Source organism: Larus michahellis, chromosome 20, assembly GCF_964199755.1.
Source record: "Larus michahellis chromosome 20, bLarMic1.1, whole genome shotgun sequence".
Lineage (NCBI taxonomy): Eukaryota > Metazoa > Chordata > Aves > Charadriiformes > Laridae > Larus > Larus michahellis.
Window position 1 is genome coordinate 2680642 of NC_133915.1, and position 25633 is coordinate 2706274.

The window sequence follows — 25633 nt, forward strand, 5'->3', positions numbered from 1 at the left end:
GGCATCCAGCTTCCTACTTAGAGATGTGGAAGTGGGGGAAAAAAAAAATCAGAGTTTGAAGTCAGCCTTCCTGCACCTCCCAGCTGCCAAAGGGGAGATAAAGCAGCGAGCACCTTGGCTCCAGGTCACTGCTTTCCGCAGGCTGGTCCTGGGAACAGGGACTCGCTGCCTTGGGCTGTCCCCGCAATGTCCTCGCTGCGGAGCAGAAGCAGGGTGTGATGGCTGCGAACTCTTGATGCGTCTTAGATCGGTGACCTTCCTGCTTCTGTTCGTGTTCTAGCAGCGAGTTCAAAAATTGTTTTTCTTTTTACGTATACTAACATTTTGGGTTGTTTTCTGGACTTTTTAAGGAAATCTTTCTTTATTGTTAAGATAAAGCTAAGTGAATGGTGTTTTTTCTTAAGAAGGAGATTGCTGTCTTTTTGTCGCCTTAGGCTTTTAGTAAGTTTGTCAGCCGGTACGTGATGGTGGTGGTTGCACGTGGACGGTGTAACTAAGCGGTATCTGGCTGTACCAACAAGGCTGTCGCTCCTCTGCCAGCACACACCACCCCCACCCCCCCACCGGCCCACTTTGCTTTGCAGATTCATCTTAATGCTTTCTTTATCGTGCTTCTGAATAAGTGCTATTATAGAGCAGCAGAGTAGAAAGAAGGGGATGGGCCACGTGGATTTGTGTCATTGCTGGAGGGGGGAGGATGCACCGGGGGGGGGCGGGATACGGATCCTGCCGCTGTCCCTTGGGGAAAAAAAACCCTGGGGGGGAGGGGGGTGAGGGTTAATGATTTGATCCTCTCCAAACGCCGCTGAAAGGCGTGGGGATAATCCCGCTAATATGAATTATTAGGGGGGGTTATCCCCCCCCCCCCCCCCCCGGGGTGAAAAGCGGGCCGGGGGAAGGGGAACGCTCCCATTAAAAGCGGGCCGGGGGACGGGCAGCGCTCCCTCCCTCTCCCGGGCGGACGCGGGGCTCCGCCGGCTGCCCGGGGGCAGGACCCCTTTGTGCGTCCCCCCCTCCCCGCCCCGCCACTGCGGGCCCGCCCGCCCCGCTCCGGCTGCCACGTCCCGGAGGGGGCGGGCGGGCGGCGGGGCCCAATGGCGGGGCGGGCTGCGCGCCTGCGCCCTGCGCCCCCGCCGCGGGGCGTGGAGGCGGGGGAGGGAAGGGGAGGGGGGGGGAGCGGTGCGGCCCCGGCGCGCAGAGGCAGCGCGGCCGCGGAACGGGGCGCACCATGTGTGGTAAGGGCAGAGCGGCGCGGCCCCTGGGGTCGGGGGCGGGCAACACACTCAGCGCATCGTGGTAATGCGGGAGGCGGGGGGGGGTGCTCCGGTGTGGCCTGGGCCGGGTCCATGCCCAGCTTTCCCCCCACCCCACCCCACCCCTCTCCGCCGGGAGAGCAGCGCTAGGCCGGCCGGTGCCGTGCCGAAGGCGTGCGGCGGCGGAACGGCCCGGCCCCCGGGCGCCCCCGGCAATTTGGTGGGGGGGGGAGGAGGAAAGGGGGCCGGCCGCTTCTGCCTTGCTTCGGTTATAGGGAGAAGGGGCCCCGTCTCCGTTATCTGAAATTGTCATCATCTCCTTTGCCGGCCGCCGACGGTTCCGCCGGGGAGGCGTCATGCGCTGTATTTATAACTTGAAAAGGCAAATTCTCCCCAAATTCTGTGCAAACGTGGCCGGAGCGTAGAAAAGGCCGGCGCCCTCGGTCTGCGGGAGACACGGCAGCACTAAAAACACGCCGTTTCCTCGATGCAGAAGCCGCCGGGGCACTCGGTGGTGTCGGTGGGTTTCGGTTCAGCGGCGGGTGGTGCTGAGGACGGGGACACTCCCGTGTCGGGTGGGTTGGTGAGTTGTGTTTAAAAGCAACGAAGTGGCTTAGGAGCCTAAACCCCAGCACACGTCGGTAACGTGTACGCTATAGGAAAGGGATACAGGTTTCACCAGTAGCGTTTCCAGACGTGGGTCTGGTCGTATCAGAAGAACCACTCCCACTTTTAGGTGGAAAGTGTCGTTTATTGTTAGTTTTTAAGGCGTTAGAACTTCTGATGTGGATACTCCTGCATTGATTCAAGTTCACTCCATGTAGGTTGTGAGGCAGACAGGTAAATTGGTTTAAACGCGGCTTAGAAGCGTCCGATGGAGGGTTCTGCAGTGGCTTGTCTCGCTCTGTTCCTGCCCCCGTGGAGCTGACCTGTGTTGAACAGATGCCTGGAGTGAGCTGGAGCACGAGCCAGTGAGGCTTTGGTCTCCAAAGTTCCTTAGGTACTCTCCACTCCCGTTTGCCACATTAGTACAATTATTCTACCTCGTCTTTTAGACACAGGAACATAATTCACTCTTGCTTTTCCTCTTTCTATCATATTTGCTTCATGTTTTTCCATGGAAATTTATGCGGCAGTGATTTGTCGGCTCTTCTTATTTGCCTTTCCATGTTTCCTTCTTTGTTTTTTTTTTTCCTCTTTATTTTTAGGTGCAAAATTAAATTTATGTTCCAAGCGAGATTGTGGGTTTTATACTTAATATGCAAGTTGCCATTTCTTCCATTGTTTTTGTGAGACTGAACTGGTATCACCTTCAAACTGTCAACTCTGTGGAGCGCTACAAAGAGGCGACCAGAAATTCATACGTCAGCTTACGTTTAGCGCTATGTTAATTTGTGTTAAAAGTACGAAGTGGAGCAAAGCTAAGAATAGAAGGGATAATTATTATTATAAATAGCTTGCTGCAAGAATAGGGGTGATTTTGGTGCCTCGTGCTTGCCTTATTTGAGGTCCAGCCTTTGAAATTCGTGGTATTAACATTCTGCTCTTTGTCTTTTTGACTGCGATAAGCCCTGAAAGTGCTGTGGGTAGTCACTTAGTTGTGTTCAAGATTTAACGTGCTTCTCCTCTTTTTGCTATAAGGAAAGTTCTTCTTGGATATTGAAACGTTTTACAAAACAGTAAGAAAAGCATCAAGGATTATTGGCTCTGTTGTCGAGTCTTGTTCTGGGAGCCAGAGGTATATCCTATAGTGAAAACGAGAAGAGAGCGTTAACTGAGCCTGTTCATACAGAAAATTTGGAAATTGAGGAGCTCCTGAACACAGGAAGTTTGTGGCTGAATACAGGGAAGGTTCTTGGAGGGAACAGGAGGAGAACTGTTTGCAGTCAGAGGGTGCTACCGCATGAATGCTTGTGACTTGCAGTTAAGTGCAGTTGGCAGAAACTAAGGACTACAGTCTCCTCTGCCGCGCCATTTGCGGTCCAGCTGGTGAATGCGAGACAAAATTGGCGGTGGTCTCGGCCCGCGTAAGGCAATGTTAATTGCAGGGACGGTTTGAGCTTTTCTCCATACAGCAGCAGTCGACTCCAGGTAGACAAATGGAGGCGTTGCCCTCTCAGATAGTCCTGCAAATGTCGTAAATAGACAGAGCTGGCTCGCAGGTGCTCTTGAGTACTTACGCTAACAAGACCGAATTGTCTCAGGATCCTAAGTGAAGAGACAGTAGTCTCCATCTTGGAGTAGAGGGTTCTGGTTGCTCATGCTGTGGCCTCCACGAGGTCCAGGTAGCTGTGTTCCGCAGTGTAGTGACAGCCGTGCGGTCCCGGTTGCTTGTGCGAACCCTCAGACGACATTTCTGTAATGGAGTTGTAAGTCAGGATGTGCACTGCTTTATCCCGCCCTGCTGTCTGGTGGGTACATGGTCCCCGTTCGGATTCTTATCCGATTCATCTCAGATAGAAAGGTAGTTGTTAAGATGAATTTTTTAAAAAGAAGGTGACGATGCTGCTGTTGTTATCCGAGTTCTCCCTGTGACAGCTTTAAGACTGGAATTACCAACGCAATGTTTTCAATGTGCTGATGATCTGGTGTTCAGGTTTACGTGCACGCGGCCGTACGAAGTCCTGTGATCTGATGTGCTCGTACCACTTGACGGGTAAAGGACAATAGACGCACAGTTCTGTTCCTTGATGCCTAGCATAAAGGACAGGCTTGCTGGGTAGGCGTGCTGGGCTTTCGTTTTTAATAGTGTTAGTAAAAAATAGGTTTTGTTCTTGGTATTTATTACAAACTTGCAGTCTGAAGACCTAGCTAGGTATAAATTGGGTGCGAATGCACCAAACCAGTTCAATGGAATCTGTGAAATAGTTTGGAAAACAGGTTTTTCAAGGTAGCCCGGCTCAAATACACTGTTCTGTAAATAAGTAAACCTGTTGTATGCCATGACTGGTTTTAATGACAAAAGTGATTGTAGAATTTAGGTTTCGTGTTACTAGTGATTACTGCAGATAAAAATGGGCTTAAGAAAGACTCAAGCTTCAAGTTTTAGGGTTGCAAGTACATCAGTGGTATTGCCCTCCCGCCTGCTGAAATGCCGCTGGGACACCGAGGTGTATGCCGTTCTGTGACACATAGAGTCGTGGCTCTTGCCCAGAATGAGTCCTTAGAACTGATTTTTTGCTGGTTGTTTGCTCTAGGCGGGAGAAATCCTGCCCTTTTTAGCCGGAGAGAGAGAGATGCGTCCGTGGGCGGTGAAAGAAGCGTCCAGTGGACGAATGTCATTCTCCACCAAGTGGGTATTTTTCTGTTTTGCTTTTTCTCCCAGGGTGGCCTTGATGAATTGCATGTAAACGCTCCCGTATCCAGCTAGGGGACATAATAATGATAGTCTGCTTGTTTCTGACCTTGCATTCCTTCAACTGTGCAGAATTAGCATTGTTTTGGTACGTGGGGTTTGGCACAGCGTTGCTCCCCACCGAACCACCAGGCAGCGTGGAGCCTGCTCCGGTGGGTTTTGAGCATCGGTTCTGGGGCTTCGTTCTGTATGACACGATCAGTATCCGCGTTAGAACTTGCTGTTACTGCCTAGTGTCTCCCCGGCTCGAGTTTGAAGAAAAATATTTTTATCGCCTTTCCCAGCCTGTAACATATATTATGTATGTGATATTTAGTAGCCTGCGTCTGATTCGTTGAAGACTTGAGGCCTAATAATCGTCACCAGGATAAAGGATTCTTTGGAACTGCCAAGTGTATGTACTGATAACACCGTCTGTTGAAATGGTATAAAGGAGTTTGTAAATCTGACAGTAGACCTAGCCTGAAGGATTTTATACTTTTGCAGGAAAAGGGGGGAGCTATTCCTGAGTAACTTTCCTGTATTCAAGACACTGGAGAAGATGATTTATTCTTACCTGGAACTGGGGATGAGTTTCATTTTCCTGTTAACTTACCATGAAATAAAGGAACATGAGCATCAAAAAGGTCACAGGAGAATGAAGTTCTCAGAAAAAGTATTTCAGTGATTGTCAACAATAGAAATAATGAACGTCCGCTTGGTAAAAATGTTATTCTGTTAAAACCCGTCAGCTGTTCATAGGGAATTCTTTATGTAGCTGTCTTTAAGAAGGCCTGGGTTTTGTTCTTGCATATTGAAAATTCGTTCTAAGAGAGAGTTGAATTTCACAAGCGGCTGAACGCCGGTGCTGTTGGTGGTTCACCAGGTAAGGTTTTGGATACAGACCTGCAGGAAAGGAAATGTTGTATGTTCTAAGGTATATTTTTCAAGGTATTTCACTTAAGAGAAATACATACAGGACTTCCTACTGCGGCGGGTCTTCGTGTGATTCAAGGCTTAGATGATAAGCTGACAGACTTTGACAATTTTTTGTTCAGTCCATATGCGCAAAGTCCTGTGTCAAGTTACTAGTTGAAACAGTTTATTATGTTGTAAAGCGTGACTTCTGTTCTAATCCTGAAGTATATTCGTGGCAAATTCTGAAGTATATTGGTGTGTTCCAGACAGGGGTATTGTGTTTTCTGAGCCCGTCAGATGTAAATTCCTGTAGTATGCTTGCTGCTGTCTTACTTTAGCTGGGAATTCACCATTATAAGCAGTGCTGGACTAGGATGAAGTTCCCAGGGTTTTTTTTTGGTTTCGCATGGCATGTATTTGACCTCGAACAATGCCAACTCGGGGCTTGTCAAGGTAGCGTAATTAAATGGCATTCATATATCCTGGTTTTCTGTAGTACTTCCTCTTTCTGGCTTGTTCCGGAGCCTGAGTTACAGAGGGCAGGTGTGGTGTAATTACTGAAAAACACTTGCGTTGAACGGTGTAAATGCGTAAGTTGAGCTTAAACTGAAACGTCTCTTTTTCACGGTGGGTTGGTTTCAGGAACGTTCCGCTTGGACTTCAAGGTTTTTGCGTTTCAGGCACCTGGCATCTAGGCTGGCAAGGGGGATAAGCTGGTGGTGCACCAGGCGGGACCGTGGTGGAAATTTGCTAGATTTGTGTTGGAATTTCATCAAAATCAACACGTTTCCGTTGACTGTTGTGATTTAAATGAATTGTCACTTTGAGAGAAAAATTGGCGCTTTGTGACAGAGCACTCCTCACGGAAGCCTTCAAGCAGCGGTAAAGATCTGTGCAGTTCCTACCTCTTCATCTTTGGAATCGCGTAGATTGATCTGAACACGAGCACAGGGAGGGAGAGGACAAGGCATTGTGATTTGGAGAAAAACACGCCTCTGGTGCGTGGAAGAAAGGTCTTTTATAGTCTGAACTGCAAGGCAGAGTTGCTGTGCGCCGTCCCACCTCTGCTGCCTTCCACCTCGCAGAAGGCTGTGTTTCGTAGCTGGATGAAGGGACCCCTTGTTCAGCTTGTAAGTAAAAAGAAGTTCTTTCCTTGAACGGCCAGGGCTTTGCATCGTGCTGGGGCGTAAGCGTCACCTGGGCGCTCAGTGGCTCAGCACCGCCGCGTTCCTTGCTGTACCTTTACGCCGATGGGACCGAAGGCTCGAGGTGTTACTCCAGAGCAAAAATTTCATCTGCAGGGTCCCTATTGGTGGCTGCTGGGAGAAATAAACGTTTTTCAAAAATACACTTAGATCAGTGAAGCGTAACAAGCAATTACCGCTTTGAGTCTTTTTTTTTTTTCCTCGTCAGCGTTACTGTTGGGGGCAGTGGAATCGTGCTTAAAAATGGAAGTGATTACAAGGTGCGATTGCGCGTATATTCCTGAATAATCCGATAGTTAGGGTGGAGCCAGTAAAAAATGCTGTTTTCTAAATGTGGTTTGAAACTTCCTCCAGCTATGAAGAATCACGTCATTATGGGATGTTTGAAAAGGGGAAAATTAAATGCATTTGAAAATATTTCCAGTAAGTTAAACTGTTATTTACACATAGTTCGTCATGACCAGATGTCATAAATGGGTGATAAACCTTCAAATATTTGACTTTAACTTGCAGATTAGTAAACCATGCATTTAGGAAGACTCTTGTTCATTTTCAGCGGCTTTATTGTCCCATTTTTTACTTTAATTATGCATCATTTTTACATGTTATTCCATTTAATTTTTATTTTTTTTTTCCTGTTTTCTCTAAGGTGAGTTTTAGAGCTGCTTGTCTTTCTTGCCTGCTCGTTTGTAAAATGTGTCAATCACAGGTGAGTTCCTAGAATTTTGTTTTCATAGTGGCGTCTCCATTATCACTCCAGCGCTTTTCCTGTTGAGATCTAAAAGCTGAACTGAATCAAAACTGAATCTCCCAGTGTTTACATCGTCATCTTTTTTGAAGAGCGTGTTCGCATATTTTGCAGAGTCGATGCTGTATTTGCATTTCTTTTAGTTGCCTTGGTTTTCTTAGTCTCTGTGTTCTCTGATAAGTGCTGAATTCCTTGGGTTTGATTTTTTTGGGTTTTTTTTTTTTTGTGGCATTCTTAGTCTTAGATTCAGATTTTTTTTTTTTTTTGCAGTCCTCTTGAATAGTCTTAATATAATTGTGCTGTAATTAATAGATTTTTATGGTTTTTTTCAATGCCTGAGACAAATGCCAAGTTGGCTTCTTTTCTAGATAGATGTTTTCTGTTTGTTTACAGTAGAAGTAGATATAAACGCTGCTGTTTTTCAGTCTCGTTCCAGATGAGCCAGCCCTTCCTGGAGGAGGTTGGTTTCTACTTTGTGCCCGTTCGGTACATGGTATTTTGCTGCAAACTGCCAGCAGTTGTGATCTGTGACAAGGAACCAGGTTTTGTTTTGTTGTTGTGGTTTTGTTTTTGGTTGGTTTGTTTGTTTTGTTTTTTGGTGTTTTTTTTTTTTTAGTTCAGGTGTGACTAAACTTGTTAAAATGTGCAGAGAAAATAACATTCGAAGCCGCTGTCGGGTTTGGATTCAGATTTAACAAAGCCGTCTGAAGTCAGCCCTGGCTAAGGGGAAATAGTTCTGGTTTTAAGCCATTTTTTTGGTCCAGAATAAGTTGCGAGCCTTGTACCAGAAGCGGGATGGAGACTAAAATGATCAATTCACATTTACAAAAATATTTTATGAAAGGAAACAGAGTTTCTGCTTAATAATTGTGCCCATCTATTGAGTTACACTTTTTTCCATGCGGAGGGCTGCCTTTTAGTGGCCTTGCTGGGGCACCGAGCGTCTGTGGGGAACGTGCTGTGCAAAGGGATCCTCACAGGGGCTTGGAGCGAGACGCTGTTGTGTTTCCGTGGTGTCCCCCTGCCCCTCCAGGCCATGCCTGTTTTATCAGTTACAGGTGTGTTGGTGGGACACATGCTCTGTGCCATTGAGATGACCTCACTGGGCCCCCACAGTCTACTTCCGTGGAAAATGCCCTCATTTGAAATGCAGCGTCGTGGCCTGGAAACCAGTTAGGTCTTTTGTAGCTGTGTGCCTGGTAGCATTACAGGGGTGATGCCCAACGTCCCTCAGGCACGGGGGAGCGCTGCCTTCACACGCCCCCGGCATGCTCTTGGTTGGAAGGGCCTGGAGGTGCTGGTGGGCAGCAATGTCGGGATGTAAGGTGTCAGAGCAGACTTTACAGTAACCTTGCTGTCCTGCTCTGCAGTACTCCCCATCCACCTTTCCTACAGCCCTCTCCCCTCTTGGCATATGCCCCATAGTACGTACGCATGCCCCAAGGTCCATACGCATTGTACCTTTTGCACGCCATTCCTTCCCCAAACGTTGTGGTGGCTCTCTTTCACCCGTCGCATGCCAGCTTGACAGCCTGTTCCATTTTTGCCCCCCAGTCACTCAGTGGAATGCCCTACCAGGGAAGAAGACCTCGTCCTTGGCCACCTAGGCACTCTGTGTGCCCAGGTGGCCAAGAAGGCCACCAGCATCCTGGCTTGTATGAGCAATAGTGTGGCCAACAGGACTGGGGCAGTGATCATCAGGACCCTGTACTCGGCACTGGTGAGGCCCCACCTCGAATGCTGTGTTCAATTTTGGGCCCCTCACGCCAAAAAAGGCATTGAGGTGCTGGAGCGTGTCCAGAGAAGGGCAACGGAGCTGGTGAGGGCTCTGGAGCACGAGTCTGGTGAGGAGGAGCTGAGGGAGCTGGGGGTGTTCAGCCTGGAGAAGAGGAGGCTGAGGGGAGACCTTCTCGCTCTCCACAGCTCCCTGAACGGAGGGTGTAGCCAGGGGGGGTCGATCTCTTCTCCCAAGGAACAGGTGATGGGACAAGAGGAAAGAGCCTCGAGTTGCACGAGGAGACATTTAGGATGGATATTAGGAAAAATTTCTTCATGGAAAGGGTTATTAAGCATTGGGACAGGCTGCCCAGGGAAGGGGTTGAATCCCCATCCCTGGAGGGATTTAAAAGCCGGGCAGACGTGGTGCTGAGGGACATGGTTTAGTAGTAACTTTGCGGTTGACTTGATGATCTTAAAGGTCTCTTCCAACCATAATGATTCTATGATTCTCTGTGCTCCCGTCAGTGAGGCTCTTGTGCCTCTCACACTGCCGCTCTTCACTGGAAAGGACTTCCAGGAACTGTCTGGCCATGGTCTACCTGATGTTTGAGCTCCGGAGCACCGTAATGCTCGTCATCAGTCCCCATTTGCTCCAAAGAGCCAATCCCACTTGAGTGGCCTTTGGTGTTGTGCCGTGGTAGTGGAATAACCTACTGAGCAGCTGTATGCCTGAGTGGGACTGGTTATGCCGTAGTGAGATAGCTGAAACGCCCCCGAGGGGGATGCAGAGGTTGTAGGTGCTTCTGGAGAGCTTTTGGGCCCAGCTAATGCCAGTGCCATCAAAACAGATAGGCAGCTCCAGGACTTGGGTGGGAATGGGACCCTTTAGCACGTGCTTCCAGGGCATGTAAAATGTGGAGAGAGGTTTCAAATCAGAAATGATTTAGCTAATTTGGAAAAACGTTTGGAAAGATTTGGAAAAAGCTAATTGGAAAAATTATAACCCTGCTGGTTATAATTATGCTTTCTGAAGGAGCTTTACTTTGGATGCCATGGTAGGTGGCTTTGGTGTGAAGGGAAGCGTCGGGAACTGCTGGAGCCCAGCCTGCCTTTTTAAAGACATCTCACGTGCTTGTTTTCTCTGCTTTATGGTACACACTTGTTATTTTCGCGTGTAATGATACTGCTGCATTGGGGGTCTGTTTGTGAGGTTTCTGGGAAATAGGGAGAAAAGGGCCTTTGCAGCTGCCTCCTCGTAAAGCCGCCTGCTTTGTACTCCTGAACTCCATACTAGCTGAAATGTGCTGTTCTTCAGCCTGGATGGTAGCTATTTGGAGTCAGTTCGCTTGTAAACAGGGAGGTTGCTGTTTGCCTGAAGAATGTAATTTTTAGAAACAGAGTGAACGAAGTATCTCAAATTGGAAAAGTTTATTTTTGCCAGAAGGGCGGGGAGGAGGGTTTGGCGATTAAAAGCATGGGGGAAGTATCCTTCGGCGGAGGCTTTTGAAATACGGCAGAGGCTGTTCACTGTTGCTGGGGTTTTATTATCTGTTGAGTTTTTAGCTATGAATTGGGAGGTTTGTGGAGGAGGACCTCGCCCTGTCCGTGTAGTTACTGGAACCAACATTCGAGTTGAACAAGTGCCATCAGGAGGTGGCAGCAGCAGGCCTCTGTGCGTGATTGGTTTGGGATGTCAGGGGCAACGCAAGTGAAACGCAGATTTTTATAAACTTGGTCCCGATAGTCTTACAAGTGGTTATCAGAAAAGGCTTTGGGTGTGGGGGAAATGAATGTAGAAGCTGAAGAAACCAAGTGAAAAGCTCCTTTTGTTGTGGTTTTTTGTTTTGTTTTTCTTTTTTTCTTCACCTGACTAGGTGGTTTAAGGAAGAGAAACAAGAGAACGTGCATCTAATTTTATCTGGCAATATGGAAGGAAATAATTGAGACGCGGTGTCCTTTTTTTGTAGCAGGGAGATGTAACTTCTCATGCTGGTGCTTTGGGAACGGGAGGTGAAGCTGGTGACAAACTTGTCCTGAGGCCTGTGGCTAAAGTCCGTGGAAAAGGGAGAAGGAGTGGGAGAGTGTCAGAACGGTACATGGCTACGTACGACCTTGTTGTCCCTTCTCAGGCTAAAAGTCCCCTTTGTAAATGTTTCAGCCGTGTGGTTTTCAGTGGGTCCGGCAACTCTGAGTAGCCCGTGTTTCTAAAGACGTCAAAAGGCTTTTTGACTTATTTGGTTTAATTCCAAAAGACAAACAGCTTAAGAACGCAATTCTTCAAATGTTCTTTAAAATAATTTGTGGCTAAACGTAAAGGTCTGTGTTCCAAAAATCATCTTGGGAGTAAAATTTTTCACATGAGTAAAAGGCTTGGGAACTGCGAGGCGGGGTGTATGGCAGGACTATCAGGAAAAAATTGAAGATTTGGGATGCCTTTAAAAGGACTTTGGTTTTGCGTGTGCGCGGCTGAACTCTGTTCTCCTCCAGAGATTTTGATAAAGTTTCTCAAATTACAAACCGTGAATTACCAGTCACTTACATATATGGATGTCTGTGTGGAACCCGTCTTGCTTTTACTCTATGCAGATATATTTTTCTTCTTTAAAATGTTAGGCAGAGTGAAATGGTAGGTTTGAAGTACAGATATTTCTAGCATCCTGTAAATGTCTTCTCATGCTACCGCTTTACGATGGCACCGAAGGAAATCTTTCTGAATCAAGCCATAGTTGGGATTAGAGTTGCGGGAATTTGTGTGTCCCCATCGCTGCTTAAAAATAGAAGCGATGATTTATCTCCTTTTGCAATCTACAGGAAAAATAGCTCTATTAGTTTGAGGGTGTTAGTTTGCATGAGTTAAATGATTATTTTTTTTTTTCTTAAGTGAGTCTGTGGGAGGAACTTGGAGAAAGCTATTTGAGGAAGAATTCCTTTTGAAGGTGGTTCTTCAGCATGCAAAGCTCGGCGTTAGTGAACCTTGAACTTTTCATCTGGAGTAACGAGTTTCCTGTCCCCTGCGTTGTCTCCTGACAGCTCATTCTGTGGTGTAGGTCCAGCTCACGTGGAAATTCTTTCTCCCATCACGGCCCCGGCTTGTCCTGTTTAGTTGCTTTCAGTGTCACAAGGAGGATGCTGGCATTTTGTGCTTGGTTTTGATCTCTGAAATGTTAGTGGCTCTTCTCCATTGGACCTCAGGTGGGGTAAGGAAGAGCTGCAGATGTGGTGGTATCTGCCTGCAGGGGGTTCTCAGTACAAAGGCTTGTTGAAGGTTTAACTCAGTGCACGTGCTGGGCAGATGTACATACAGAGTTTCCTCAGCTGTGCTTTTGTCCTAACATTATGCTCTTTTTGCCCGTACAGGCATCTTTGCTTACCTGAATTACCATGTTCCCCGGACAAGACGGGACATCCTGGAGACCCTTATCAAAGGGCTCCAGCGGCTGGAGTACAGAGGCTATGATTCTGCAGGTAGCTCTCTCTGAGCAGCAGTGGTTCTTTTTTGAATTTTGGCTTGTAAATGATGGTTTTCCTGGTGTGTTTGTGAATTGGTTTCTACCGTTTGCTGCTTTTGAAGAAAGTTGAAACGCAGATTGGATGTGCCTGTGATCATGTGGTCGGAGGCTTGGATCAACTTGCAATATACAGATTTCTATAAACATTCTTGATGCATATTATCTAAGGCTTTAAAAATACCTACAAGATGACAAAGGGAAAACTCACTTCTAATCTAAGGGGTTTCTTGCCTTTATTTGGGAGGATCAGCTGGGGGGAGAAAGGGCACTGTAAAAAAAAAAAACCGAAAGGGTAAAAAAGCAGTATTTGTTTACATAAAATCATGTAATGTACTTTCTGCATTTCACACCCTTTCTTCATATTCTGTGGTGGTGCCTAGGTGTGGGAATTGATGGCGGAAACGACAAAGACTGGGAAGCTAACGCTTGCAAAATCCAGCTTATCAAACAGAAAGGGAAAGTGAAGGCTCTGGATGAGGAGGTTCACAGTATGTATTTCCCTTTTGATCTCCGCCTGCTCTCTTTCCTTGAAATGTCCTCTCATCTCGTTTGTGTTTTGAATATCGCCTGTTTTCCCCTAAACCCAAATAACTTGTGTATAAAGCACCAGAGATGTAAACGCTCATGCATGTGCTGTGAAGAACCCAGTGATCCTTTGGATGTTGTCGTGAAGTTACAGAGAAATCCTGATTTCTCCAGACAAATGAATCACATCCTGTTAAAGTAAAACAGACCAGAAATACGTTTTAGGAAACAGACCAAAATAAAACCCAAACAAAAAACTCCTTAAACTGGAGAAAGGGGAATGAGTTGCTGGGAGATAATTATCAGAGACCTAGAGCTTGGGCAAAAAAGAGAAATGCTGTAATAACTTCATTAGTTGAATTTTAAATAGTCATATATAATGTTTGTCCCAGCTCAAGCTGTCCATCTGAGTAGCGATGGGCTAAGCCAGCTGGCCTCGGGGAAGCGCTAATGTCCGTAACTGTCAGATTGATGGGAACCCAGAGAGTGAGGTCTTCTGCACCCGTTTCTGCCTCTTTATGTTCCCTTGATTTAAACGTCAAGTTCGTTGAATCTGTGCAGAATGCAAAGAAACAGAGTTGTTGGGCGTGGGGTACAGGTGAGCTGTGCGAGAATGGGGAGATGCTTTTCAGAGGCGTCAAGATCGCGAGTTTACATTCAAGGCCTGCTATGTTGTTATAACTTAACTTTTTTTAAGCCATGCTTGTGAACCTCACGGTCCAGGGTGCTGCATGTCTAAGAGGAAGGTGGGTCGATCTAATCTTAGTGGAGAGAAAACCAGGAACCGAAAAGGCCAGGCGGGGTGGTATGTGCGTTACAGAAATAGAAGATATACAGTATATTTCTGAAGAAATGTTTGCCTGCTCAAGAAAATTGCAGGATATACAGTTTTAAAGAGATTGTGGAGACACTCGTGGGACAAAAGGAATCTCTTTTCCCCAAGAAATATTAATGCTAATGGTATGCTTTCTAGAGACAAAGGTTAGTAATGAATATTCCAACCACAGTGGTATGTAACCACGAAAGGGGCTGGTTTGGTGACAGCTGACAGCGTGTGGCAGGTGACAGGATGGCACGGTGCACCCCTGAGAGCGGAATTAGGGTTGGATTCTTTCTTAAAAGTTGTTTTTTTTATTTTGAGGGGGTGAGAAATGCAGGACGGTTGCTGGTGTGCGTCTGCATTCTGAATCCCCTGAAAACACGTTTGCTGGGTTTGCTAGTTCTATTTCCCTGTCAGTACTGCTGTCCCGTGGCCACAGAGGCCTGGTGAGGCTCCCGCGTTGACTGTCGTGGTAGGGACAGCCCCTCGGAACTAAAAACTTTTCCTGCTTCTGCTGCAGAGCAACAGGACATGGACCTTGACATCGAGTTTGATGTACACCTTGGCATCGCCCATACCCGCTGGGCTACCCATGGCGAGCCCAGTCCTGTCAACAGCCACCCGCAACGCTCGGACAAAAACAATGGTGAGTGTGTTCACTGGAGGAACCGCGCGTTCCTCGGCAGGTCTTGGAAAAGCTTGCTGCCACGTCCCTGCTTTGTCACAGGGAGGGCTGTCTGGACCCAGGGCAGTGGGTTTATTGCGGGCCACGGTGCCAAGCCCGGTTGCTGTGAAGCTGGAGGGGTTTGGCTTTCATTTCTGGCCGTGGGGTATGTTCACAGCAGGGAATGATCGCAGGAGGGGTTGGGATTAGTGCCCAGAGGCTCGGTGGGCGCATGGGTATAGTGCAAGGAGGAGGTAAACACACAACAGAACCGGATGGTAAGAATTTTTGTGGCTGTTCTTTGGAATGGAATTTTGTATATTTTTTTTTTCCCCCCCCATTTATTCGTGATTTTTCCATAATCACTACCATACAGAAGGGGGTTGCTCTGTGCTGCTGCAGTGTGCAGCTTGGTTAGTGTTTGGTGTAGCCGCCCGAGGAGCAGCACCGATAAGCTGGCAGGAGGAGCAGGGTGTTTAATGCCTTCCAGCAGGCTAGAAACTGCCAAGTGCTTAAGCACCTCCAGAAGCTTTGCAGGATTGCGATAGCCCATGTCCCACCTGTGTCATTATTGTCTTCCACCATTACCAGCCACACCAAATGGGGCAGAGTAAGGGAATCGCACTGGGAGGTGAAACCCTTCTCTTTATTCTGCCGAGTACGGCTTTTCACGCAATATAGCCTTGTGGTCTCTGCGGTCTGTGTTACGCGGCCGCGGGCACCCTCTGCCAGGCCAGGGCGCTGGTGTGGGGCTGAGCGGGGCCTTTCCTCTGTCTCCAGAGTTCATCGTCATTCACAACGGCATCATCACCAACTACAAGGACCTGCGGAAATTCCTGGTGAGCGATGTGTGTGTGTGACACTCACTCCCCTATTCACACTCTCCCACTGCTCCTTCGCTCTCCCGCTCACTCTGGCGCTCACACGCTTCTCCACTCGCTCCCTGACTCACGTTCGCACTCTCCCACTTGTCGCACTCCTCCACTCACATTCACTCCCCCCCACACACATTCCCACCTACACTTGTTCCCCCACTCATGTTCTCTCCTCCATTCGTGTTCCCCAACTCATGTTTTTGTATTTGCGCTCCTCCACCTGCACTCTCACGCTCATTCTCGAACATTCTCACACTTCCATTCCCTCGTTCACACTCACCCTCCCACTCGTATTCCTCCTCACTCCCTACTGACGCTCTCCCGCTCATCCTCTTCTGTTCACAGTCCCTCGCTCATTCTCACACTCCTCCACTTACACTCCCCCCCACTCCCTCTCATGCTCACACCCCTCCATTTACACTCCCCCACTCATACTCCCCTATGTGCACTCACCCACGTAAGCTCCATCCCTGCCTCCCACTCCCACTCTCTGTCCCACTCACGCTCCTCCACTTGTTCCCCACTCACACGTGTGCTCGCGCTCCTCCACTCCCTCCCCCACTCAAATTCTCACATTCACTCTATTCACACTCCCCCCACTCACACCCCTCATTATTCTGCTCACTCCCTTCCCCGCTCGCACTCATCCACTCTCACTCCGCATTCACGCCCCCCCTCACTTCCCCACTCACTACCCCATTCCCCCACTCGTATTTGCACACTCCGTCTCCCACTCGTATTCTCCCACTCATGCCTTTACTCTCACCCCCCTGCTCCCTCGCTCACCACTCAACGCTCACTCCTCCGCTTCACACACTTGCCTCACACTCCTGCACTCCTGCTTCACTCCACTCCTCGCTCTCCCCTACTCACTGCCTCGTTCCACCACTCGTATTCTTGCACTCCCAACCCCCACCCGGTAGCCCACCTTTCACTACCCATCCCCCACTCATAGCTCACTTACACTCACTCCCCCACTCACACTCTCCCAGGAATTTCCCCCACTCACTGCACACTTGTTCCTCTTTTCCATTCACACTCTCCCGCTCCCACTCCTCGCTCCCCCATTCGTATTCTTACACTCTTAGCTCCCACTCCCACACACTGCCCCCCCCGCCACTCTTCACCCTCCCACAGTCCTCCTCGTTCCCCCACTCACTTGCCCCATTCCCCCCTCATCCCTCACACGCTCCCCTGTCAGACTCGCCCTCCCACCCGTACTCTTGCTCACGCTTCCCCGCTCACTAACTTGCCCTCCCACTCATACTCCCCCTTGCTCGTTCTCACACTGGGTTCACTTCTCTACTCACGCTCACCGCTCATATCCCCCCTTTACTCTCCCACAACCTCTCTCCCTCCTGCTCGCCCTCCTTCACTCAGTCGCCCTCCCTTCCCACGCCCCCACTCCATACTCCCCCACTCACTACCCCATTCTCCACCCTCACTCTCCCACTCCCCCCCCCACACCTCTTACTCTCCCCTACTCTCACCTTCTCAGTTCCCCGCTCACTTTCACACTCCCTCGCTCACCTCACACTCCTCTGCTCATTCCCGTACTCACACTCACCCTCACACCTCTCACTCCCCACTCGCACTCAGCCCTATCCGCAGTCCCACTCTCATGCTGCCCCTCCTGTTCCTTACAGTCATCACACTCTTGCTCACACTCACTCTCGGACTCACTTTCCAATCACGTTCTTGCACTCATTCACTCCCATACTCACACTCCTCCTCGCTCCCCACTTACTCTCACACTCATTCCTTTACTCTCACTCCCCACACTCACATTTCCCTAATTAATCTCACCTCCCACTCGCAGTCCTTCCACACGCCCACCTCCCTCCCCCATTCCCCTGTTCATACTCTTACACTCACACTCTGCCACTCATTCCCCCGCTCGTATTCGCACTCACCTTCATTCACGCCTCCTCATTCTCCCTCCTCTGTTCTCTCCTACTCCCTTCCACACCCCCCCGGTTTCCCTCCTGCACTCTCACTCCGCCACTTACCCTCCAGCTCACGCTCACTCCCGCACTCCTGCCTCCCCACTCGTTCTCGCGCTCTCGCTCCCCGACTCACGCGCATTCCTCCATCCGTAGTCACTCGCGCACTCCCCAGCCCACTCTCGGGGGAGCACTCACACATGCTCTCACTCCACGTTTGCACTCACCCCCCCCCGCCCCCCCAACTTAAACCGACTTCCCCCAGCCGCGCTCAAATTCTCGCACTTGACGCTCACTTTTCCGCTTGCACGTTCTTGTGCTGTCCATCTTACGCGCTCCCCGCTCTCTCCCACCCTCATTTGCACACTCTGTGTGCACACTTGGTCCCCGCTCGCGCTCCCAGCTGCACTCGCGTCACTCTGGCACTCTCACACATACTGTCCCCCTCCCTTTTGCACTGTTGCGTGCCCTCACACGCACCGTCACTCCCCCGCTGGCATGCTCGCTCTTCCATTTGCGCTTCCTCACTCGCTCCCTCGCTCTTCTGGACACTCACACTCACTCTCCCACTCGCGGGGTGGGAAGGCAGGAGGAAAGGAAAAGGAAAAGAAGGAAAAGGAAGGAGATGCGCTGGACGGAGGAGAAAGCTGGAAGGAAAAGGGAAGAAGAGGGGGTGAAAGGGGAAGGGAGTGAAAAGGAGGGCAAGGAAATAAAGGGAAAGGAAAAAGAAGGAAGGAAAATGGAAAAGGAAGGGAAGGAAAGGAATGAAAAGGAAATGGGAGGAAGGAAAAGGAGTCCGAGAGGAAGGGAAGGAAGGAGGGGAAAAAAGAGAAAGGAAAAGGGAGGAAAGAAGGAAGAGAAGAGGAAAGGTGCAAAGAAGGATCAAAGTAGGAAGGAAGAGGAAGACGACAGCAAAGTGAAGGAAGGATGGATGGAAAAAGGAAAGGTAAGAAAGGAAAAAGGAAGAGGAAAGACAGGAGGGAAGGCTGGAAAAAGGAAGGAAAAAAGGCAATGTAGTATGGAAGGATAAAAAGCAAGGAAAGGCAGGAAGAAGGAGAAGAAGAGAAGAAAAGGAAGAGGAAAGGCAGGAAATAAGGATGAAAGAAAGCAAAGTATGAAGGAACAAAAAAGGAAAGGCAAGAAGATGAAAGGCAGGAGGGAAGGATGGAAAAAAGGCAAGAAAAAAGAGAAGGAAACAGAGTGTGGAGGAAGGCAGCAGAAAAGGGGAGGCATGAGGAAAAAGTAAGGAAGAAGTTAGGGGCAGAAAAAAGGAAAGGGAGGAAAGAAGAAAAAGGCCAGAAAGAAGGAAGGGAGAGGAAATGCAGGAGGAGGGAAAGGAAGGAAGAGAAAAGGATAGAGGGCAGAAAACGGGAAGGGAGAGGGTGGGTTACCCAACACATACTGTCGCTACAGGAGAGCAAAGGCTACGACTTCGAGTCGGAGACGGACACGGAGAGCATCGCCAAACTGGTCAAGTACATGTATGACAACCGGGACAGCGACGACATCAGCTTCACCACGCTGGTGGAGAGGGTGATCCAGCAGCTGGTAATGCTGGGAGCAGGGCGCGGGTGGGGACACGGGGACAGACGGGGACGCACACCCCAATCAAGACATACATGTGCGCACACAAAAAATCGCGCCTGTAGTCCGGTGTTGCCCAGGGTAACCTGGCCAGTGCAGCACCGTGCCTGTGCCGGACCGTGCCCCAGGACGTTCTGTGGCACAGGTCAAGGAGTGGTTTTGCCTTTCCTACCTCGCACAGTTCCTCTCGGACGTACGGTCCCTTTTCTTTGACGGTACTCGTGAAAAACGTCTAAACTTTGGGATGCGACAGCATCTGGAGGTGGCCAGTCCCCGGTGTGTTGGGTGGGACAGAGTGGAAATGTTTTCTGTGCTTCGTATCGTATCGTATCGTATCGTATCGTCCCCAGGCCTCCCACCTGGAAGAGCTGCTGACCCCTTGTGGGGGCCTCGCTGCATGGCGGCCTCTTCCACGTGCGGGTTCTTGCCGAATTGTGCGCAGGGTCTGAGCCTGGTTGTCTCGGCCCTTGAGAGCGCCTTGTTCAGGAGGCAGTTTTTCAGTGGTTTGCCCGGCAGGAGCTGTAGCAGCAACACACCAAGGGCACGTTTTGCTTTAGGAGCTGCTTCTGCCAGGTCTCTGCCTTTGCACGTCCCCTCACCACGCTCTGAACGAAAGCAGGAGCGCTTGCACGGGTGATGTCCGAGCGCGGTGTCTGTCCGGGAGTTCAGAAGGCTCATTCAGTGGTTGAGGATGAGCTACCCGGGCTCAGGGCAGGTACACCCCTCCGCAGTGAGGTGCCTGGAGCTGCTGGTGGCTCTGAAGAGGGCTGTGAAGCCTTCTGCTTGGTTGTCTTTTGCCTGTTCACAGAAACGCTGGGCTGGGAATCCTGAAATGGTGGCCCAGGCCTCAAATGAAAGGATAAACAGCTTGTCTTTATCTTGTTTCAGGAAGGTGCTTTCGCCCTTGTGTTCAAAAGTGTTCATTATCCTGGTCAAGCGGTCGGTACCCGGTAAGTATTGCCGTGGGAAAGAACAGCCTTGTTGTACCCTTTGTGTTGCTTTTTTCTTGTCCCCCCAAGTTAGAAGACGACGGTAGAGGAGAGGTTGTTTTTATCACAGTATGTATGCTGGGGTAAGGGTGGCTGGTGTTTTTAATCTCCTTTCTCTTATTTTCCATTTATCGTGACAGAAAATTCCAAAAAATGTTTCGAAAAATTCTTGGTGACCAGCTGTATCACGACTGATACGGAACAGCTTTTTTTTTTTTTTTTTTTTTTTTTTTTTTGTAGACTGTGGTTGTGAGAGCTTTGGGAAGAGACGGTTTTCTCTCTTCCTTTGTCTTGGCATTTCTGGCGGCATTTGCATTTGGACAAGTCCTCCATTTGACTTAAAGTCGGGCCAGTGCCGTGTTCAGGTTTTGTACTCCACTTTTGAACATCGCCATCAGTCGGGTTGGTTTAACCGCGCACGTGCCCAGCACAGGTTTCGAATCTCGGTGTCGACAGCTGGTTGTAGATACGTACAGTGAGCAAGAGCCGGTGTGTTCCTGCTTCGAGTGTCCGTGGGATTGCAGTTACTCTTGCAGAGTTTCCGCAAAAATCGAGGCAGATTTCTCATGTCCTTGCACTGTGTTTATTCTGAGATTCTCTTGCTCTGTCTTGTGGCCGCCCCTGTTTGCAGCACCAACAACTTGTCTGGGAGGAGCTCGCTCTTTTTCAGTTCAGTTCAATTGCTGTGCTCTCTGCTCAGGCCGGATGTCCGGGTAAGGAATCTTTGGGCGCTGCGGGCTGTCATTTTATGTCTTCTTGCAGGCGAGGCAGCCCCCTGCTCATCGGAGTGCGCAGCGAGCACAAGCTCTCCACCGACCACATCCCCATACTCTACAGAACGGGTAAGCACGAGCACCTCCCCCCCCGGAGGAGCCACCCTCCGCTCACATTGACCACTGCACAAGCGTAGAGTTTCACAAACAGCTGCCTGCTCTGGAATACGTGCTGCACTTTTAAACTTTCGGCTGTAAATAAAACCATTATAAAAAAAGAGATTTTATTTATTTTTTTTTTTAAAGTAAGTTTTTAACCACACGCTATAAAACCATGTACCTAAAGTTAGTCTCTAGTTTTATAATCGAAGCTTGAATGTCCAGTGGTTGCAACGAAAACACGTTTTAGTGCAATAGAATAGAATAGTTCAGTAAAGTTAACAGTACGGTTGAACTTAGATACTGAAGTTTATATTTTGTGTGTGGTGCATGGGCATTCACGGACCTGGTTGTTTTCCAGAACGAAATGACCATGCGTTGCAGGCTGTGGGCTTTGCACTATCACAGACCTTTCCCCCGCCCCTCCAACATAATTTTTAACACGTAGAATGCCGTTACCCTCTGTGTGGCAGTGTGTATTTCTGTTGTCTGTCCGCCTTTCACTCACACACGTGTTTTACCACTGTAGACACGTAGTTGCACTCTTGAAAGAGAGACGTGGCTAAGAATTATCCTGTAATCTATTGTTGTCAGAGGACTCTGAACCCCTTCGGTTCCTGGGCACTGGAGTAGTTCTCTAAGCCCTGAAGTGATCCCAAGGACTTACTGTCACAGTAGGTCTTGCTGCTTCCTAACGGTGTTCCTAATGAGAGCTTGCTGCGATGTAACATGAGGAGCCAGTCCCAGTAAGCTTTGTCTGCGTTTACTCTTGATTGATGTTGGATAATTAGCAGTAATCCTTAATATATGTATGTAACACTTTTTTTTTTTTCACTGATATTATCTGAAGTTTTTGTGTGTTTGTTTGTTTGTTTTTCCAATTATACTTTCAGCTGTACAATCTATGGATCATTCTTTTGATGGAATATCCATAAAAATGGAGGAAGGTGCCTACCAGAGAAAATCTAATGCTTGAAATTTCAGACAAATCCTCCAGTTCCTTAGGAAAGGAATCACAAATGAGACAAAGATGCATTGTCTCTTTAATATGTGGCTATTGCTTTCCATGTAGTGTGGTGGAACAAGTGGGATAGCGGAATTCCTTCTTGATCAGAAGCACCATGAGCAACACACAGGAAAGTCCACCCACCCCATTTCAAATATTCTGACGTAACGCTCAGCATATGTGCAAAATCGATGACTTAGTGCAGGCTGTGCTGTGCCCTCCCCGCAGCTCTGATTATGGAAGGAAATAGTAAATTACCTTTAAAAAAAAACAAACCCACAAAACCATAGAGTGAAACCCTGTTAGGAGGCTGCTAGTAATCCTAATGCAAGTATTCTCCAAAATTCCTTCTGGAGTTCACATCGTCACAGAGCGACATCCTCCTCCCGATGGCAATGTGAATCTGGCTTGCGGCTCCTGGTGGAAGCAGTGAGGTTGCCCTGAGGCTGGAACTTACTTCCCTTCGCTCGTTTATCAGCGCGAACCATTTTAAATACACACGAAGTACTTAATTTTTGTAAAGGTTCAGCGATCGTATGCGATGTGATGAACTAAGTCCACGTCCGAAGCCCGAGAGCACTTTTCTGTAAGAGGAGAGGGTCTGATTCTTAGCTGCTGTAAATAAATGTCATTCCAGCCTCAGGCACCGACAGCTCAGCGGGTGAAATCTCTGCTTCTGCCGGAGGAGAAATGAACCGCAGCTTGTTGAAAGGTGAACTGTGCTTGGTCTCTGTCAGGAGCCGGTTCGCCTCGATCCAAATGTTAGGTGCAGTTTTTTTTTTTTCCTTTTTACCAAATGTCTCTCTCTCAAGTCAGCGTGAAGTGCTTGGAGTAAAAGTCTGAGTCAGGTTAATTCCCAGGGGGTTTAAGAACCAAAGGCCCTCAGCTTTCAGTGGCACTAAGGCTTCTCTGAAAAACGGACCATACAAAATTCGGATTTGAGTATCTGTGACTACAATCATTGTTTAACTAGTTGTCTAGTGCTGCATCTGAAAACACCTCTTACAGAAATCACAACTCTAATGACGCTCAAGTAAGCGTGGAAGAATCTATTAAGCAGCAGCTGTATTAATCCGTGCTGTAGCACCTTTGCAGAACTGCCATATGCTCGGGATTGTCATAGTGGAGAGTGAGGTGGCATCAAAATACCCTCAACACGTACCACCCCCTCACCCCTCCCACCCGTTTTGTGCTGTACCTGTTAATTCGCCATGATGTCTCCATTCTTTGATTTAGAAGGGAAAAGATTAAAAGATTACTTCAGTGTTGCTTCTCAGTCCTAGTAAGTGGGAGGTGGGTTCTGTAGAGCGACAGTCCAGGTCATCCACAGGTAAATGGGCGGTCGATGGGCAAATCCATAGAGAACGTAACAACCGCAACTGGCTGACAATGCTCCGAGGGACTTTTCAGCCAGTCCTTGTAAGATATACATACAGGGCAGGTATATGTGCACAGTAAGAACTCGTTACAGTTCGGCTCAGCGTAGAATCCGTAATACAGGAAAGCAATGCAACATAATAAAGTCAATGCAGGGAAATGTTGAGAAACAAAATTTGCATGTTTTGATCAAGTACAGGTGCTTCGGGTGGAGAAAGGGCACTAACACCTTTGCTCTCTCCTTTCTCAGCAAGAAATCAGTCTGTCCTGTCTTAACAGCAGTGAAGCTGTTTTCCTCATTTACTGACTTAATGACTGAAGTGGAGGGCTCTAAATTGTTGGCTGAGTGGAAACTTCTTACGGAGTATCAACATGAAAGCAGTATTTTTTTCTTTACGTTTGCATTTACAGAAGTATAAATCTAAACATCATGTGCTTTAGTTACATCACCGAATCAGATTGATACCCAGCAGGTGAAACACAACACTAGAGCTTATGGAATAAATACATAACGTCAGTGGTGTTATTCTTCAGCCATAGTCCTGTTTTGCTACGTAGGCTGATGAATCCACCCCCGCCCCTTTCCATACCGTGCACAGTGACTGGCAGAGCGTTTTGTTCGAGCAGTAGGTGTTTTGGTCCTGCATTCCCGATGAGCTTCGCCACTGAGACGTATTTTCTGCAGTTAAAGAGGAGGTGGATGAGTTGCCGGAGAAGAGAGTGCTGGGAATTGCTGGAGTACTTCAGAAAGCATCCCTGGTGAAACACGGAACTTCTTTAGAGGCTTAGTACAAGTTGTTCAGCAGTTGACTCTTGTCCCTCAGTACACCTGGGTACTTCCCTGGCAATAGCATAAGAGTTGCCGCCATTCACCGGCAGGACGATTTTTGGATGAGAATGGGGTGGTTGTATTTGATAGCTCAGGAACAGGGCCGAGCACTTCATCGTGTGTTTCCTGAGCTGTGTCTGAACACCTTCACTCAGCCGCACGGAAACGGGTTTGGGTTATGCCTGCAGGTGCTCAGCAGGGCAGGGCTTGAACAGGTGGCAGCACTGAAGGAGTTTCACCCAGTGCTGAGGGTAGCTGACAAAGAGCAGACCTGCTCAGTTTCTCAAAGCCTCCGGCAAGCTGGTGAAACAGGAGCACAGGAGAAACTTAAAATGATAAACGGGGCAGATTCAACTGGGAAAATGTTGGTAAATGCGAGTGCTTATAAAGCAGCTTGAATTCTCTTCTGCTAGTGGAGCCACACACAAACTTCCATTTGAATTTTTACTGATGTTTTCCTTTAAACTTAAAACTCTGCACTAATATTACACTTGCAGACGTAATTCAAAAGCACATGAAAACCATGCGAGCAAACGGAGAAAGGGCCCAATAATACGAGTGCCAGCGCGCGCCCTCTCCCAGTGTCGCTGTTAACTTTACTGCGACCCCTCACAGCGATGAAAATAGTGCTTCATGTTGGTACGGTGCCTTGGGACCTCTGGGTACCTGAGACTGACATTGCAGCTGCGTTCCAAATGTGTCCCTACGTGCGGTACCTAATCCTCGTGTCTTCTAGGTAAAGACAAGAAGGGAAGTTGCAACCTGTCTCGTGTTGACAGTACCACCTGCCTTTTCCCCGTTGAGGAGAAAGCTGTGGAGTACTACTTTGCTTCTGATGCTAGGTAACGTTTTTCAGTATCTTTTAGCGTTATCTAAAACTGTGCTGTTTAAAGCATAGGCTTTGAACAAGAGATGGTGAGTCTGGGGTTTCTTTTTGAATAATAGTAAATTATGTATGCGTGGACATTTCTTTACACTAACTAGATACCATACGTGACCTTAAAAAGAGACAGAGGTGGATTAGATGAGTGTTTCTTCTAAAGACGCAAACACTCGCTTTGAAATAGTGTTTCCCTCCTTCGAGCACATCTGTGGGTAAGATTCCAGAGGTGAGCGATAGGAAACCTGAGAGAGTACTGACCTAAATTAACAGGACAGATGCTAATTATCAGAGTTGTGTTGATCCTCGGGGATCTCTGCACACATGCAATACCGTTAGCGTCAAAGGTGGCTTTTTTTTTTAATTCCAGAGGGAGGAAAGACTAACTTAGCAGCAGCTTTACCAGAACTTTTGGTTTTCTTTATATTAGAGAAGTGAATACTTGTTCCAGGAATGTGAAAATACTGCAGTGGGTGACCTCTGCAGCTCTTCTCGTCAGAGCCTTTTGGAGAGTCTTAGAACACCCTGATGTGTCCTAAGATTTTAGAGAGCTTTTCAGTGACTTGCCCAAGGTCAGCACAAA

General features: G+C 48.4%; 1 protein-coding gene across 2 annotated transcripts in view; it reads left to right on the plus strand.

Annotated features, from left to right (window-relative positions):
• The first annotated feature begins 1138 nt into the window (after window positions 1-1138).
• GFPT1 (glutamine--fructose-6-phosphate transaminase 1) overlaps window positions 1139-25633 on the plus strand; it is a 47271-nt gene continuing 22776 nt past the window's right edge. For both annotated transcript variants that reach the window (XM_074563821.1, XM_074563820.1), the window contains exons 1-9: window positions 1139-1235; window positions 12535-12642; window positions 13067-13174; window positions 14552-14677; window positions 15476-15534; window positions 18927-19061; window positions 19986-20047; window positions 20849-20928; window positions 24907-25012. In XM_074563821.1, the coding sequence (XP_074419922.1) occupies window positions 1229-1235; window positions 12535-12642; window positions 13067-13174; window positions 14552-14677; window positions 15476-15534; window positions 18927-19061; window positions 19986-20047; window positions 20849-20928; window positions 24907-25012 (791 nt within the window). In that variant the 5' untranslated portion in view covers window positions 1139-1228. The remainder of the gene's footprint in view (window positions 1236-12534; window positions 12643-13066; window positions 13175-14551; window positions 14678-15475; window positions 15535-18926; window positions 19062-19985; window positions 20048-20848; window positions 20929-24906; window positions 25013-25633) is intronic.